We start from the raw sequence: 18,172 nt of genomic DNA on the forward strand, positions 1-18,172 counted from the left end.
ATATCTCAAATATAGATTAGAAAGCATTCAGTTTATATCATTCTAGAAACATGATTGAGATAATTGCAATGGTAAGAGAACCCGAAAAAGAAGAAGACATAGTGTATGAAAGATAGGAGACTAAAATGATTCTTTAGACAGAGCCTAGAGTGAGAGAAAGCAAGAGAGAGAGAGAGAGAGAGAGAGAGAGAGAGATGAGATAGATATAAAAAGAAGAAAGAGAGCATAAAATATAGTATACTGCTTATCACAAGTTGGCAAAGTGCCTTTCTTCTGAGTTATATTTGTGCTTGGAGATGCATACTGCTGCACCTAATTCCAAACAATAACATCCATATTTGGCAAGCAAACAAGTGGGGTTAATTACCACTCGTAACTGAGAGCCAAATTTATATATGAACAAGGTTCATATGAGTACTATATTAAAACTATTAATAAAAGGGGAACAATTGCCACACCTGCAAAAATATTTCAAGTACATGTACATAATTACTTAGTGCCTGGGAAAGGAAGTCATTAATATTACTGTTTGCATGGAGCAGTATTGCTGAAAATACTTATTTTCATAAAGGTCAAGATAAAATGAATAAATTTGTAAAATCACAGTCCCTCAACTCAATTTAAATTCAAACCTTATCTTGATTAAGAAAATTCATGGTATACAGCTGTATATAGAAATATAGATACGGTAAGGCATTTTTGTAATCGATCTAGAATTATTATGGGGAAGGGGAAACAAAGCTTACAAACTTGATTTTGAATAATAATAATAATAATATTCCATTCTTGTATGCCACATTATTAAGTAACATCTTTATATTATATACACTTCAAAGATCTTTGGAATTATCATGGATATCCTTCATTGCTTTTTCATATGGCTGCCATATTAAATTCATGAATTGTATAAATACATTTCTTATCATTTTTATGCTTGAAATATTACAGTCCAAGTTTAATGCCTTGTAGTGCCATAAAAATTCAGGGTTTTATAGCACAACTACACCTAGTCGCCTACAAAGGAGTATTATTATCTTGGCTTGAGCCCATTTCCCCTTCGGCACCAAAAGCATTCAAGGAATGGATTCCTACCAGGTTCCTATACTAAACCTGGGTGAAGAGTGACAAATGTAGATTAAAGTCTTGCCAAAGGATGATTAGTACCACGGTGGGACTCCAACCACCAACCATGTGATCCACAGTCTGGTGACGTATCCACATGATCACGACACCTCTACATGTAGATAAATGGCAATTAGAAATGGAAAAAGTAGCTTGGCGCAACAAAGGTCCTACGCATACCGGTACTCACTTATCTGTGTGTTACAAGATGCAGAAATGTGAAGCGTAGTAAATCACCGCATATGTTAAACATACTCTCTTACCTGTATAACACAGGATACAGATATGTTTGGCGTACTCTACTTAGGTTGTTTCATTATGCTGCAGCCTTTTCAAAAGACAGGCTTTATGAGTATTTTCTATAGCACTTTGCAGAATAAAACATTTCAATACAACAAAATAAATTACCCAAATCCCCTATAAATAATTTTCTTTTATTCTCTTCCCACTCAACCTCTCCTCTTCTGGCTCTCTGACCAATAGCGACCCGTTCGATGCCTTGGTGTCGTCATCATCACATGAGACCAGAACCTCTGACTCTGATCCGTCCGACGACTTTCCTGGCACGCTGCGGTAGTAATGCACTCTCTGCTTCCGGTCTTTCCCGTTCAAGCCCCGACTCTCCTTGTCGTGACCTTTCAACTTTGACCTCTTTCCCATCAAGAGGTTATCAATCACCCAGAACATAATTGTCTGTGAAGAAAACAAATGTTTACCATGATGATCTTCAATGTAACTGTTTGACACAGACTGCTATCACATGACTCCTAATAAGTATTTAAGATTCACCAACACATATAAAAATAAGTGTAAAACAGTTAAATGTGAATCTGTACAAATGTTGGAACAGTCTGCTATATGATAATGATAATGCAGATTTTAAAGTAAACATTAAAAAATACATTGTCACTTATCAATTCATGTGTGGTCCCCTCATTTTTGTTTGCAATGTTGTAATTGAGTCCCCTAAAGATAATGCGTACCTAATTAAATTAATCGAGAAGGATGGAGTCTTGACTTGAGCTAGTGACTTTACTGAAGTCAGCTTTTTCCAACTGACAGAGGTTCAACTTAAGTTTGAAAGCTAAGCTTGAGTCATGAGTCAAGTCGTGTCTTGAGTTGGGAGGAGTCTCTCCTAGATGTGACTTGAGTTAGATCTCATCTAGGTCAGACTCCAATAAAGTTGAGTCAGCTGAAAATGCCAGCATTAGCCGGACTTGAGTTGAGTCCTTGACTTAAAGTGTACCAATCCAAAGAAAATCTTTCTTAGGTATGTTAGTAGTTCCATGACGTAATATGATATTAAATATATGAGCTTCAAACATTACTTCTGTAAAGAGACTTTTGAAGTTTAAATACACACTCAAGTATTAAACATAAACACAACTTGTGAGAAGACTGCTTGAGGCACCTATATGTGCTCGCATAAAATACGGCCCGCACAGAACCCAAGTCGACTTGGATTCCATGTGAGCCGTTTTATGCTATTCTTTATTTCCTTCGAACTCCTTAATCCCTAGCCCAGCATAGGCCGGATAAAGTTAATAAGGTTGATTTTGTTTATTCTAGGTGATTGGTAGACATTACGTTATTCCAATACTGCATTGTGGGTAACATGAAGTTTACTTACGTTCACAATGAATGGTATGATGAGCATCACCAATGTCAACTCTACTTTAGGATTATGTATAGGACTCAGTAAGATTTCAGCGACCTGTAAAAACCAAACATATAACACCTTCATTTCTAAGACGAAAGAGATCAAAGAATAAATGCTATTTGGAGTATAGTGATTGGAAATTGGGAGTTGGACCTAAGACAGATTTGGATAAGGTTTTAATACAAGGTCTCGTATGGTTTGGGATTGGTCTAATACATGCAGTTTAGGATCAATGGCTTCTTAACTACTGTATTCAATTTGACACTGTATAAATATGTTTCCTCTCTCTGCCAAAATGTCAATGCTTTACTGTATGTTTAAATAAAGATCCCTTTTAAAAAAAAAACCTGACAACAAAACAGGTATGGATTGTACTTTTTTTTCTTCTATGGAATACAATTTTAAATGAAAGTATGGCAGATTGTATAACAGCTTACAACTATAGCTAGGGCAACATTAGCATAAGGTTTTTCTTGTCAAAGATATAGGGATATATAATGTGACTTTAAAAGTATTCAATAACATAGTTTTACAGTAAACTTGACAGAAGAGATGATGTCACAATGCCTCACCTTTGTCCAGAATGGAATAAACGTAAGTAGAGTGATGCCAATCTTTTCTATGATGACGATGATGATGAAGACACCACACTGTCCGATCCAAGCATCCCATTTGGGAGGGTCCCCGTACTCTCCAAACATCAGTGCCTTGCATGCACACCTTATAAAGATCCTCTGGGCGATTCTCACTTGTAGGTAGATGAACAAGAGCCCGGCGGTGGAGTCCAGTAAGAAGTATATGACATACCTAGTGTATAAAGATGGGGATAAATAGAAAACGAATGATCATAAAACACTGGGCTGAATATGCTTAAAAAGCAATAGCCTAGTAATTTGCTTTTTTATTTCTGTGTATAATATAAAGGACAGTACACAGGAGTTGCTCTGCAGGAAGCCATGCAATGAGCAACATCAGCTCTTCAATGATTGCTTCAATTTGATGTTTCTTTTCTCAATCATTGATAATAATAATAATAATAATATTTAATTTTTATATAGCGCTTAATAAAAATGTCTCTAAGCGCTTTACAAATATACTATTTATACAAAAATCATCTGGAATCATGGACAAATCATCAAAGTATCCAACACATTTTTTCATACAAATATAAAGGACAATACTTCCAACACATTTAACTGATTTCATTCCAATTTCCTTTTCACAATCATTAAAAAATACATGTAATCTCACTATTCATCGGATGGACTGCAGAACAATGGGAGAAGGAGAGGAAAAAAGATGGTCCAACCAAAGAAAGTTGGAAGGACAGTATAAATGAAAATAGACGAACGTGTTACAGATAGAGTTAGATGGAGAACGGTATCGAAAAGTCCCAAAGTCCCAAAGGGTGCCCAAGGGCTAGATGATGATCTCACTCTAAATAGCATTATTGAGGAAGATAAAGCCATCTTACCAAGTACAGGCATCTCCTCTCACGGAAATCATTGACAATAGAATGTTGAAGACATGGATCAGGCCAGCACCAAGAGCCTGTTTGGAGGTATCGAAAAACCTGCAAACATACAAAACAAATCATTAAATTGGCAGAATTTATAAGAAGATCATCAAGTCACATGTTTACCTGAAGAGTTTTACATATATTTGAAGTTCATCCATTTGTCACTCATTGTATTCATCTGATAACTCATCTTGTCATTAAACATGTGATAAATCACTCCGTTAAAGATCAAGCCTTCATGTGCAAATTCATAATTAAAGCAAGTTTCTTTGTAAAAAAAAGTGTAATAGGTACATTATGCAGCATATAAAGAACATAACTCTTTTAAATTTCTTAACTGAACTTTGCACTGTCCTTCGTTTGAAGGATTACAAATTTATTTGGATTTTATATGTTTGATGACAGTATTATTCCTAAAATAATTTCTTGAATAATCAGATATTCACTTTCTGACAAATTACGCAATCTCTATTTCGGTAAAACTTTCCAACTTTTATATTTTTACATCAAGTATGAAGTAGGCCTACCGTAATTGTATGAAAACAGTCATAAAAATATATATACCGGCAAGCTGTATTTCTTTGATAAAACATAACTCCTTGAGATTTCATTAACACTTCATTACAAGAAATGAAGTACCAGTATACAAAGCAGTCTGTGGAATATGGACTTTTAATTTGAATAATGTAAATCAGTATAGAATTAGCCTATGCAGTACTGAGCTACATGTGTACAATGTGTACACATACATGTACAATGTATGTACAGTGTACATGTACATGATTTCACATTCTGAAAAAATTATGATTTAAATTAAATTCTGGATTATGCAAACAGGAAGGTATGGGAGAGGTGATAAGGATAATCTACAGTGTACATGAATCTAGCACACTCACGTTTGCATTGAGAGTACACTACGTCATGTTATTGCTCACACGCTACACGCATTATGTAAACAAAAATCAATATTAATGCCTGTTGTCATTCTGACTCTACAATGTAAAGCATGCATGTACAAACAATGTATATTGCATACCGGTACATGTGCATGAAAGAGCACAACTTGTAATGCAGTACTTACTTGCTACCTCACTTCCTTCCCAGCTTTTTATTAAAAGTCAGGAAAACACGGATTGAAACCTAATCTACACTCTCGTTAATGTTGAAAATAGTTGTATAAACCATCAAAAAGATATAATAAATATATATCAAATTAAAGGAAATTTAGTATACTCTACTAACATCAAATAAGATCCAGTATTTATTTCTCATGCTTGAATGGCACATTTATTTAACAGTAAGAAGGTTTGCAAAAATTGCAAAAAATAGAGCAAGTAGCCATTCAAACATGTGCACCTGTAAGATATTCTTGTTCAACAATTGATGGCAGCAACGAATGAGTAACAATATACAGAGGATGGAGCTCTAAATGTCAACTGTAATTGTCTCAGCACTACATTGTTTTGACAAACACAGTCAAGATCAGAGCTCTCCTTACATGTTTCTCATGATTGTTTTTAATAATTAGACTCTACATGATGAAAATTTATGCTCATCAACATTTGAATGGCCAGATGGCCCATTTTGCAATTTTCTTTCAGGGGCTTATTTTCTGTTAAATGGCTATGCTCACTCATGCGTGAATGATATAATTCCAATTCTCGCTACCCCAAATAGCGATTCTGCCGAGATCCGGGGAAAATCCTGAAAACGCGCATTGCATTATGGGATAGCTTTTCGACATTACAGCTTCCTGTGCAGGCGCTATATTACTAGGCGCGATAGCGCAAACGTAAAACGCCGTCGCCACACAACGTGTATGCACCGAATATGTCGTCTGCTCGGTCTTGTTTTTTTTTCGCAAATATTTCAACGTTTATTTGAACATTTCATTCGTTGTTTTTTGCGTCTTTTGACATCAGTGACGATGGTTTTCTTTTGTGAGGCTGCACAGTGCTGGGCTCATGATTCCAAGCGTAAGAACCCTGAAGTTCATCGATTTTAGCGTGCGTGAAAACTCTGCACAGCGAACACAGGCGCTAGCGCCAGCGGGATGGGACTCTATACCGGAAGTTGTAGTGATGACCCGAGAGAGTGAAAATTACCTCGTCTCGCGAATTTCGAGATTTTCGTACCTATTTAGGGTAGCGAGAATTGCAAATCATTTTAAAGAGGATTATTGTATATTTCTTTTTTCTTATATACAGTGTATGAAAGATAATTTTCATTTTTCAATTAATTTGAAAATCTTTACTATAAAAAGTGTACTTTCTTTTTTTGCTGAGTGTACCGTACATTGTACCGTAGTTCAACAGTGGTCTATAGTCTATACACTGTCAACATAAAGTGCATGTGTACTGTAAACTGTTTATTTATGTGTAGAACATCATATCAAACAAGACAAGTAGATTCCATATTGTCTACCTTTAAACACAAATCTGGCCAAGACACCTGAACATTCTTACAACAAATTTCCAGCCAAAAACCGGTTACCATGGTAAGGCAGCTGCAGGAACTATACAGATTTGGAACTATACAGGTATACAATGTACATGTATAATGTCAAACATCCTAACCCATGGTTTCCTCTCTATTTATTAGCGCACAATATTGTTTTTCTTGGCTATCAACTTAAATGCAGTTGGTCTTTCTTAGAACAAATTTATGATTATATTCTTTGAAATCTTTGTACACATTCAGCTTTCATACAACAAGAGGTTGGGGCTATCTCAGGACCCTCATTTATTGCATAAAAAGTTGCATTAAAAAACTAAAGACAACTTGATTTTCAACCAATCAGGATCGCTCATTTGGGATTTGCGTTTAATTTTTTAAGTTGTGATTAAAATATGAAACTTTTTAATTATATATATGCAAGAGGGCCCTGAAAACACAAGGGGACAATTCTGACTCTACAGCTCTTTTGGAAATTCCCAATTTGACATTAATTTGAGATTCATCAATGCAAATAAAATATATACTGTATACTATATGGAATCTATAATAATAATACGCTAAGGCTCCGCGGGGGGCGCGACGTCTCGGCGAGCCTTTGTATTCTATTGTTTTTTAATGAGATCGCCGACCCAAGTTGGTGCGGCTATCTCCTCCTGAACCCTCCCCTCGGGGTACCCGTGCCCGGTGCCGTCGTCCGCGGGAGAGTCTACTCTAGCGAATTGGCTATACTCCGCCCGAGGTCCTCCTCCGTGTCGACGTCCAGGGCGAAAACAGACGCGACATGCATAATGCAGGATATGCGTGACGACAGAGATACCTCATGGATATTCAACATGACATCCGTAGACACACGACCGATGACCATCCACTCACATTAAGTTGCGTATTAAATGCACTATGCACAGGGTCGGGCACAAGCCACAGAGATACACACGAAGCTTCCCGTCCACGTCCAAACTTAGAGACCTATTTCCATCATTATTGCCGCGATTTGTATATAGTTTTCGTGAATGTAGGTATGAAATGAAAGCTTATTTTGTGATTATTACGGCAATGTATACTAAAATTTGATTATCATTTTCTAAAGGAAAGTTTTCCCAAGAAAACCATTGGACTGACAGTTCCGTCGCAAGCTGCCTTCAGTCAACACAAAGTGCAGTGCTGATGTGTAGTGTGTGTGAGTTGCGATGAGCTTGCAGTAAGCTCCAACACCGCGCACCATAGGCGTCCGACGCCTGCGGCGCCGGTGTTGAGCTTAAGGAGTTACGCTGCAGTGTGTGTGAGTTCACCTAAGCTTGAGTCGAAGAGATTTGACACTTTGAAATTGTTATCTGTTGGTTTGCATCATTATTGCCGCGATTTTAATATAGTTTCGTGAATAGATTTACGAAACCTGAGCTTAGAATTAGTAAAAGTATTACTAATGTCTACGTTTTTAAACGACTGTCAGATTTTCTTGTGAAAATTTTACTTTGAAAAATGATTATCGAAATTAATGGTCAGAAATATTCACAATCTAGGTTCTATTATGTTAAAGTTCTTGCATCAAATCAATGCATGAAAACTTAGTTATTGAACTAGAAAAATGTTTTGTTTTTTTAAATAGGCAATTATGAAGAAGGAAGCCTGAAACCTAATAGCCTACTAAACAAATCTCAACAAAGTGTAGGCCTATCCTTATATGATTTAATGAAAAAGTAGCCCCAGAAAAAAGAGCCCCCGAGAATTTCCCTAAAATTTGAAATGGAGCCCCCGAAATGAAAAACTTAATTTTTTGCCTGCGCCCCCCTCTAGAATCCCGCGGATTTCCACGGGTCCTGAGTTGCGTGTATATATAATATAGGCGTGGGGTCCACGGGTTTCAAGGGGCCATAAACCCCCAAAAGCTTGGAGGTTACGTTCTTCAAAGTTGGGGGGGGGGAGAGATCAGATCGCAGCGAGTTGAGTGTATATATAAAATAGGCGTGGGGTCCACGGGTTTCAAGGGGCCATAAACCCCCAAAAGCTCGGGGGTTTTAGGCGTTTAATTAGGGTCAGATGAGCATATTTTTAATACTTTATTTGTGACACTTGCGGGTCACTAATTGGCGTGGGGTCAATACGTAGAGTTGCGTAGTGTTGCGTACCAACTACGCTGGCCTACGTCACTATATGCTGAGGGACGGAAAGGGGTACGCAAGGTGAACGAAAACAATTCAACATGTTTAATTTTTTTTGCGTACTTTCGGCGTAGAAACTTGACGCAGAAAGTACGCCTTTTTACGCAACACTACGCTACATGCCTACGCAACAGTACGCTACCCTACGCCAGATCGACTAAGCAGTAAAAGCTTTCCACACAGTAAGCAACCATAAGCAAACCTGTACGCCAGCCTACGCATAACCTACGCAGGGACTATTTTCCCATTAATACGCAGCCTAATTTCTGCGTAGTCGGTACGCCACACTACGGAACGCTACGCAGTTCCAGTGGCTTAAAGAATAACTACCGGTACAGTTGGATTGTTTTTTTAAATTTAATGTAAGGCCAAATTAAAAAAAAAACATGCTTATAGCGTCCTGTTTTTTTGAAAAATGGGAAGGAGGAGGCGCTTTTTTTTTTTTTTCTTTCAAAATGGCCGCTCCGTACATTTTCCCTAGCATTCGGGCTATTTTTCAAGATGGCGGCCGAAATTTTTTTTTTTTTTTTTTTTTTGTAAATCAAAAATACATTTTAGCAGTGCTTTTCTTTTTTTTTTCTTTCAAAAAAAATTAAAAAAAAAAAAAAAAAAAAAAAAAAAAAAAAAAAATAGGAGGCGGCCCCCAAAAAGGAAGCAGGCGGGGACGCTAAACATGTATATTTTGTAATGGCCTGAATGGCAAATAACGTTATTGGTGGTTTTAATTTAGACATTCTCTATATATCTATTTACACCGCCCTCCCCCTCTAGAATCCCGTGGATTTCCGCGGGTCCTGCTAGTTATAAATTATAAGTTCAGAAACAATGTCATCCATGATCAGTACGCACATGTATAAGTATGTAATTAAGCAAATAATGACACATGTATATATCAAAATACTTTCACTCAAGGTTTGCTACATTAAAATACAACCTTCCCTACATGTACATGTACATACCGGTATGCACATGTACATTGTACATTGTATGCACTACACAGTAACACACAGTATCAAAACCTTGTTAATTACATTCAGTCGACCAAAATTCAATATCTGCCAATACCATGTGGACGCTTTTAATTCTTCATTCCGAGTGACAGGCAGCGTGCCCATAATGTAAGCAATACAGAGGAGACACCTCAATAACCTCAACAGTATGCCAAGCAGCCTCAAGTTTCAATTAAGAGGATAAATGAGATGTAGCAGTTAATTGGATTGTCAGTTAGAACTATAATCCTATCTCGATACACAGCCTGCTGCTGGCATTCAGAATCTAATTTTGAAGCTGCTGTATGCAATATCTGCAAGAGATTATACATTAACTAAAGTAATAACTATTCAGCTATATGCATAAGAACAAGTATAAATTATTTGTATTTTTCTCATCCACATCCTGCAAATTATGAGAAGAGGACTGGAGAGGGTTGTAAATCAAGTACATGTATAAGTGTACATTCTAAGGAATACAAATTATGCTATGAGGTCTGTTCCAACTTCCAAACGTTACAAAAAAGGTCTGGTTCATAATTTGTATGCAATTGTAAACTATATTCATATTTCATAACAATTTAAAAACAGGTTTTTATTATTGTTGCTGTTACTTTCTGGTCTAGAAGTCTACATGTACATATTGGACTTGACTTGATCTGATTTGTTTATTTAACAACAGCAAATATTAAGTACAATTCATTTCATACAATTATATTTAGATATTATACAATAAGGGAGTTTACAGATACAATCTGCGTATGAGCAGATAAAGGTCATTTGTACCAAAATGGTAAAAACCACAGAGATGAATACCGGATATGCGCTCATGAAAGTTATGTGACATTATTCATTCATGCACTAACGGTACATTCTATGATACGCAGGTGGAAGTATTCTTTTCAAGAAGTCAAACAAAAGGTATTCATGAAGCACATCTAGGACTTTGGCAGACATTATTCAAAAGATGCTCAAAGTGGAACTTCTCCATGTGTAAAAGATCTGTGGATATTTGGGGTCATTTGTACCATGTGCTATCTGTAAACTCCCTTATAAGAGACATGGATTGGTTGGTAGAAGGGACCAGATAAACAACAACAAAAATAAATAAATAAATAAACAAATAAAGGAAGCACTTAGATAAAGTAGAAGCGGATGAAGGAACAGAAACAATGGCCTGAATTTACAAAGGAGGTTTCGATTTAACCCATGGCTTAAACCTTCATTTTATAACCCATGGTTTAAAACTGAATTAGCACAAAATAAGCGTACTTTGCCTTGTGCGCGTCTAATATTGGACCTCTGACTTGTGTCGTGCTTATTTTGTGCTTATTTTAAACCATGGGTTATGTAAATGAAGGTTTAAACCATGGGTTATGTAAATGAGGGTTTAAACCATGGGTTAAATCTAAACCTCCTTTGTGAATTTGGGCCAATATGTTTTACTTAGCCTCATGCAAGATGTTTTACAGGTAAACTCAATCAAAAAACATAAATATATGAAATTACAGACTTTAAAAAAAAAACCTCAAGTGTGACATTATACCCTACTACTTAAATTGCCTGTGCATTATACGTCAGGAGACAAAACATTTATTAATTGGATACATTGTTTCAATCTAGTTTTGCTGCATATAATTTGACATAAGTTTGGTTCAACATTTTTCACATTTTCCAATATTGCTCTATAAATTATGTGTTTATGCACTTACATGTCACTGGTAGTGATAACAAAACACATACCAACAGGAAAGCAATAATTACTACGCATACCTGTACAGTGTATCTAGGCACAATTAATCTTTCCCCAAAATGTCAATTCCATTTATTTGTTTCACTTCTCACTTCCTTTTCACACCAACACAATGTCATACTGGGATCCATCAGATTATTATAATCAATCATCCATGAAATATGGAATGTAGCCACATGTCCAACGATTATAAATTCTCTATTGAATGTCCATAATCTAATGTATGTACCCATGTCAACTCACCGATGTGTGAAATGCACTGCATACAGTACATGTACATCTTCATATTGGACTCTACACTGGTATTTCCTCAAAACAAAATATGTCAGGAACACTGCGCATTATTCATGAACAATTAATAACAAATTTTCTGGAAATGCTTTGACAATCAGAATACCATCTGAAGTTGTACCTGGCATTCTAAGCTATCAATTTTACCTTAATCCAGTCATTCACACATACATAAATAGGGTATTTAAACTGACAAATATCTAGGAATTGATCAGAAAACATCAAGGTAGGCTTCCCTATAATATTCTCTGTTTATTTCTCCTCACTTTTATACCGTATAAACAGAACTTTCATGCGATGAAACTTTTGGGAGTCATACATGTATGTATAAATGGCCATTTCGCTGCAAGAAAATGTGGCAAAAACAAATACTGTTGCATGAATTATTCGCAGCATGACAATTTTGCGAATCTGAACCATTTGTGAATTTCACAAACATTTCATGCATGCAAAGGTTCTAGTTTTTCTGGTTGTAAAACTAACTTACCAAATCTTCCAAGGCCTTCTCTCATCCTTGGGTTCTCTTAGTCTCTTAACTGTAAATAAAAAAGACAAATTCAAGGTAAATTGGGACAGTCAAAATCACAAACTCAAATAGACTTTAGGTTTGACCTGTAATGTGAAAGATTTCCAAGCAGTGTTCTATCATAGAATTGGGTAACTTGCAACAACATGACAAACAAGTACATGTACATACATGTATATAGTAAAATCCCTCCTGGTAACTCCAAGCACTCAAACAAAATATTATGGCACTCGCTCTTTCAAACATTCTTTGGCCGAATTGTGGAACAGCTTGCCTGATATTGTCAAACAGGCAAGCACAACAGAGTCATTTAAATTTTAAGACTCTGTTAAAGACCCCTTTTTGTAGATTGTTAATTTCGCTCCAGCTGTTTAGTGACTTCTTTGGTTATAGTATCATGTAGTACATGTACATATTTAATATTTAATTTAATTTTCATTTAATTGTCATTTAAAAATGTGTATTACCTGAATGTACAAATTATTACATACGCATGTAAAGCTATTAAATACATGTAGGAATTGTGTATCATTACTGTTGTTTGTAATTAATTATTTTCATCTTTCAGGTAAAATGTTCATTTCTATTCCGCCCTATCTCTATTTCCTTCTTTTCTAAGCGCATAGGGACTTTCTTTGTGTTATATGCGCTATACAAATATCGTTCATTATTATTATTATTATATATCTGACATTGTGCTTTACAATAATTCATCAATCTCCAATTAAGAATTTAACTGTGCTGTATTATTTTTGACATTTCTCCACTACAATGACATATTTGCTACATAGATTGTAGTAAGATGACCTTTTGACAATTTTTAACAATTACTGCTGTGAGTTGAGATACACCCGATACAAGCATGTACATGTACCTGCCTACATATATTATCATTTTCCTTTTCATAAAAGCTCTTGAATTTTTTTAATCAAATTAATATGGTAGTTTCAATATTTCAAATAAATTGTACTACAATTTCATTTACCTGTACATGTAACCAATTTTGTACATTTGCACATATATGCTTCTGGAGAAAAAAAATGCATCTGCTTTTAAACATGACTTTGGCTTTGGCTTGAATAAGACTGATCAGTGGATGAATATATGCAGGTAGTATTTCACTAAAATACTCATCGGCTGAAACTGACCTCTCTGTCATTTGTGCAATCCATTATTTAGAGCTTCAGATGATATGCTCTACATTATGTGAGTCCATTTGTGGACAATTTGGGGATGAGGCGAAATGGAAAAATGGAAAAAAATAAAAATATGGATGGCAAAGAAAGACCAGTTACATGTACATATTATGTACATATTATGTACATATTATGTACATGTATACCCTCCTCCCCCAATATCAAAGAGCTTGATGAGACTAATACTAATACACCCCCTGTCTGTAGATGATACACAACCCATGATAAGATTTATTCATGAATCCACACCGCAAGCAATTTTTATTTCATATTGTGTCTATTGAACCTAAATTTACAAGTACAGTACATGTATTCTTAAAACCATATGCAATCATGTTTGTGGACGGGCTGAAATGTATTCTAAACACCAACTGAACAAAATTGATCTATCTGTGTACACACCATAAAGATTCACCCAATACAATCAGCATTATTCAACTTGTCTGATATTTACGCAGTCTAATTTTAAAGGGGAAGTCAACCCGACTGTCTGTACATTGTACATGTACATGTAAGCTGACATAAAGTCGGCTTTAAAAGCAGAAAATGACTCAAATAAATCTTTTACAGTTTTCTCAAGAAACTTGTGATTCATCAATGATCAAGCACAAGATGACAACTCTTAAATTTCCCTAGTTTCCAGCTTTTCTTACTTTTCGGTAAGGACTGACAATTTCAGATATTTTTCTCAATAGTACAGGTACCTGTGCCTTACAAGTTGACCTTCATTTCACACATCCACTCTAGATACAAAAATACATCTATACTTTCATCACAAACAATGGAAACTGATATTTTGACAATTTGTATTAGAAAAAAAAAACATGTACATGATGTACATGTAGCTTCTTCTCACAAGGAAGATCATAATGTTGCTGATCTGTATTTGGTCAATTACAAATTTTAAAAAGAGAACATTTTTATCTCATCAGATTTTCCTCAAACTTTGACTGATAAATCACCTTGTCCTTTTCTGTTTATCAAAACTAAGATTGTATGATACAATACATGTAGGCCATTCAGCCACTGTTTGTGATTGCTTTTACAAACAATACTACACTGTTAATCAACTAAATTGACCTGGGTGACATTTAGATGCACTCAAATATATTTATAGCCTGACTAAGTGGTCTGCTGACTCTACCACACAAAAGCATGTTTACATTGAAACTAAGTCGTGTCAAAGGATGTCAGGATTTTCCCTTTAAACCGTGTCACCAGCTCCTTGTGAATTTTGAAATATCTGTTTACTGTCTTTAAACAGATGGACAGTTTTGAATAAACACTTTAAAAATGGACATGGGGTTACTTCAAAAATCTTTTTGTTGTTGACAAAGAGAAAGAGACCCCTAAATAGCAAATCGTTTACCATTTGAGAGAAGAAGACATATGAAAGAAAGACCACTATCAAATCAGTCCAACATGTATTGTACATATGTGTGCAAAGTTGCAAAACACAAATTTTCTTCTTGTGTACACTGAATGTACCAGTAATGTGTTTAAAATCACATACATGTTGTATGTATGAACAATTGTACCTTACTGAACTTTATGCAAAAGGCCCACAATTCACACTGTGAGAACATTACAATTTCCATTTTGTTGTAAATACCCTTTACTGGATTTGATGTCATGTCCCCCTCTCTTTCCCTTTCTCCCTCTTTCAGCTCATAGCGCCTCCTTCCCTCTGTCCTGTTTCTCGCTCACTCTATCTGTCCTTATCTCTCTCACTCGCTCACTCTTTCGCTCTCTCTCTCTGTCTCCCCATCTTTTCACAGCTCTATGCCAAGGATCATTGCACATCAGTATGCTCTCCCTGCAGGGTATGAATTTATAATGACATCACAAAATACCCTGCTAACATGCTGCCTCTGCAACCTTTTATAATCCTTTACTGGAGCACTCATTATGCTGTACATTCCTAAAATTCATAAACATGGTTTTATTGGTAAAGAGTTGAATATGCCCAAATTATTAAAAAAATGCAATTTACTATGTAACTGAAGAAGAAAAAATTGGGTCAATAATAAAAAATAAAATGTTGTTGTTGTATTTATGTATTCAAATTTTATAAAAAAGCAGTATCAGACTGGATTATCAGTTGATGAATTTACTTTGTATCATTTCATCTTCTGGTGTATTATCCCTTGGTCACAGATTCAAATACCTAAAACTTACACTGAATGTGAATAACTACAAATAAATGATATTTTGTCAAACGGCTTGGGTTATTTATACATGTAGTACATTTACATAATAATAGATACAGTAGCTTGGATATTTCATACAAACAAGAAAGAAAAAATACACTTGTACATGTCCCAAACTATGCACAATTGCACATTTGTATGTAAAATATGATCTCCTATGTATGTACATGTACTATGCAAACATGAGTTCTCCTTTTCAATCCATGTGATTTATATTATTAAATAACAAGTGTACATGTACATGTATGTGAGTTAGTTTAATATTTTAATTTGAATTCATATACTACCCACCTACTGCATGATCAACAATTTATAATTACTTTGAGCTACATGTACATGTACATGTACCATAGTTTCTCTCCAAGTGGGACTTTCATACCCAGTAGTACTCAAATTAATTTTGAAAGGTGCAAGTAAGATCCGTGTGTAAAATAGCAAGAACAACAAATTAATATAAATGTACATGTACATTAAAAAACACTGCTATTTTTTATTGTATGTACATCATGTAGTCTACGCTTTTTACAATTAATACAAAGCGTATACTTTGCATTACAATTAATAATCAATTAATTTAATTTCTTTATTATCTTCATTCACATTTTCCAAAATTATCTAAAATAAAATCCCATTTTGAATTGCAAGAAGAAAAGATTATAAATGTAGGTCTTAAATAAGTTAAATTATCATGTAGAATTTTTTTTCTTTGACTTTATTTGAACTTGCTTTCAAAGTCTTATAGATTTTTACTTTCTCATTACTTTAACCGGATTTCTTTTTAAAATCTTTAAACAATAAGAGCTTTATTAGTCTTTGCTCTTGAGTGGTTTTGTAAAGTTCTGCAAGGTTCATTTTAACTTTGATTTTTGTTTTTCTTATATCAGAAAGATGAAGCAATGTATATTGCAAGTCACTTTATTAAAATGCTTAAATAGCCAAATGGCTATGTGGTATATATCACAGATAAAGTTCTTATTTGTAAAAAGTTCATAATGCCTAGTCTACTTGTATTTTTTTTTTGTATGTTAAAAAAAAAAAAAATCCCAAATCATCATCATCATCATCAAAAGAAGATGAAAAAGAAGAAAGGAAAATGAAAAAGAAGGAAGGAAGAAAGAAAAAAAAAGAAGAAGACAATGAAGAAAAATCAGAGGAAAAATCAGAAGAAAAAAAGAGAAAGAAATTTAAGAAAATCAGTAGGCCTATATGGTTAAGGGTATATTTGTATAAGAGTAGGGGGAAACCCCGGTGTAGTACTTCATCCACACACTTCAATCAGGCCAAGTATATACGGCATCTGCAAGAATCTTCAGTATTGAACAAGGCAGATTATCTTGAAGAAGAAGAAGAAGAAGGGTTTACTTACGTATCAAAAAACTGAAGGCAAGAAATGCAAGAATCCCTTGCTCGAGCATTCCAAAACGATCTGTGAAATTTTCCGGTTTGCAGTGGTCAGTGGACGATTCATTTGTGGGCATTGCCATGATTGTACCTTTGTTGCTTTGACTTCAGTGAAAGAGATCTCCTCGTTGACCCTTTTTTTTTTCAATTTAGAAATTTTAGTTTGATTAGTTCTAATTGGTAAAATAATTTGGTATGAATGTTGAAAAGCTAAATCATGGAATTATGCCATCTGGATGGGACCTAGATCGTCTCTAACAGTTAGACTAGATCTATATCCTGTTTAAATGGAATGTTGAAATCTTCTATTATCTAGAGTCTAATTTGTTACTGATCTACTGGCTGTTGTTGTTGGTTAACAAATATCCATGTTTTTTCCCCCGGGGGTTTTCTCAACAGAGTAGATGTCTAGAGTCTACACGTCACATTTATTTGCAGCAGCTTGCAAAGCAGGGCGAGTGATCGCGATCCGCGATGACCGACACCGCGGAAGTGCAGGCGGCAAAACTGTTCATCGTCCGATGCTAATGTAATGAAATTGAATGGCTGTGGTTCTTGCTCACTCTTCGCAAATCAGATAACTAAGGCTAGGCGTCGACTAATGATGATCATCAATTAATTAAATGGTCAATCAAAAGGTACTCAAATAACGCTGAAATGTAAAAATATAGTCCGATTAGCTCCATACTATTACTTTTGGCCTGTCGGTCGGTCTGATCTGTCGGTCGTTTCGTTATCAAGTTATGACAAGCCTGATGACGTAGCTTAGATATGAAAAACGATTTCAATACTTAATTGGATCTCTCTGTACCAAATATGTTATTATCAAAGTAATCGAAGAGAATTTTGAATAATTTTTTGTGAAATTTTTATTACTTAATTTTACTCA

The 18,172-nt window shown here is 35.2% G+C and overlaps 1 protein-coding gene across 1 annotated transcript; it reads right to left on the reverse strand.

Annotated features, from left to right (window-relative positions):
- Positions 1-1,462: 1,462 nt before the first annotated feature.
- LOC583545 (store-operated calcium entry regulator STIMATE) lies at positions 1,463-17,530 on the reverse strand. The gene is made up of 6 exons (XM_783449.5): positions 17,249-17,530; positions 12,438-12,486; positions 4,257-4,355; positions 3,355-3,589; positions 2,753-2,836; positions 1,463-1,815 (listed from the first exon to the last, which is right to left on the reverse strand). Exons 1-6 carry the CDS (start codon positions 17,364-17,366, stop codon positions 1,540-1,542), a joined length of 861 nt encoding a protein of 286 aa, XP_788542.3. The 5' UTR covers positions 17,367-17,530; the 3' UTR covers positions 1,463-1,539.
- Positions 17,531-18,172: the final 642 nt, after the last annotated feature.

Source organism: Strongylocentrotus purpuratus, unplaced genomic scaffold (assembly GCF_000002235.5).
Source record: "Strongylocentrotus purpuratus isolate Spur 01 unplaced genomic scaffold, Spur_5.0 spur5_scaffold_6, whole genome shotgun sequence".
NCBI lineage: Eukaryota > Metazoa > Echinodermata > Echinoidea > Camarodonta > Strongylocentrotidae > Strongylocentrotus > Strongylocentrotus purpuratus.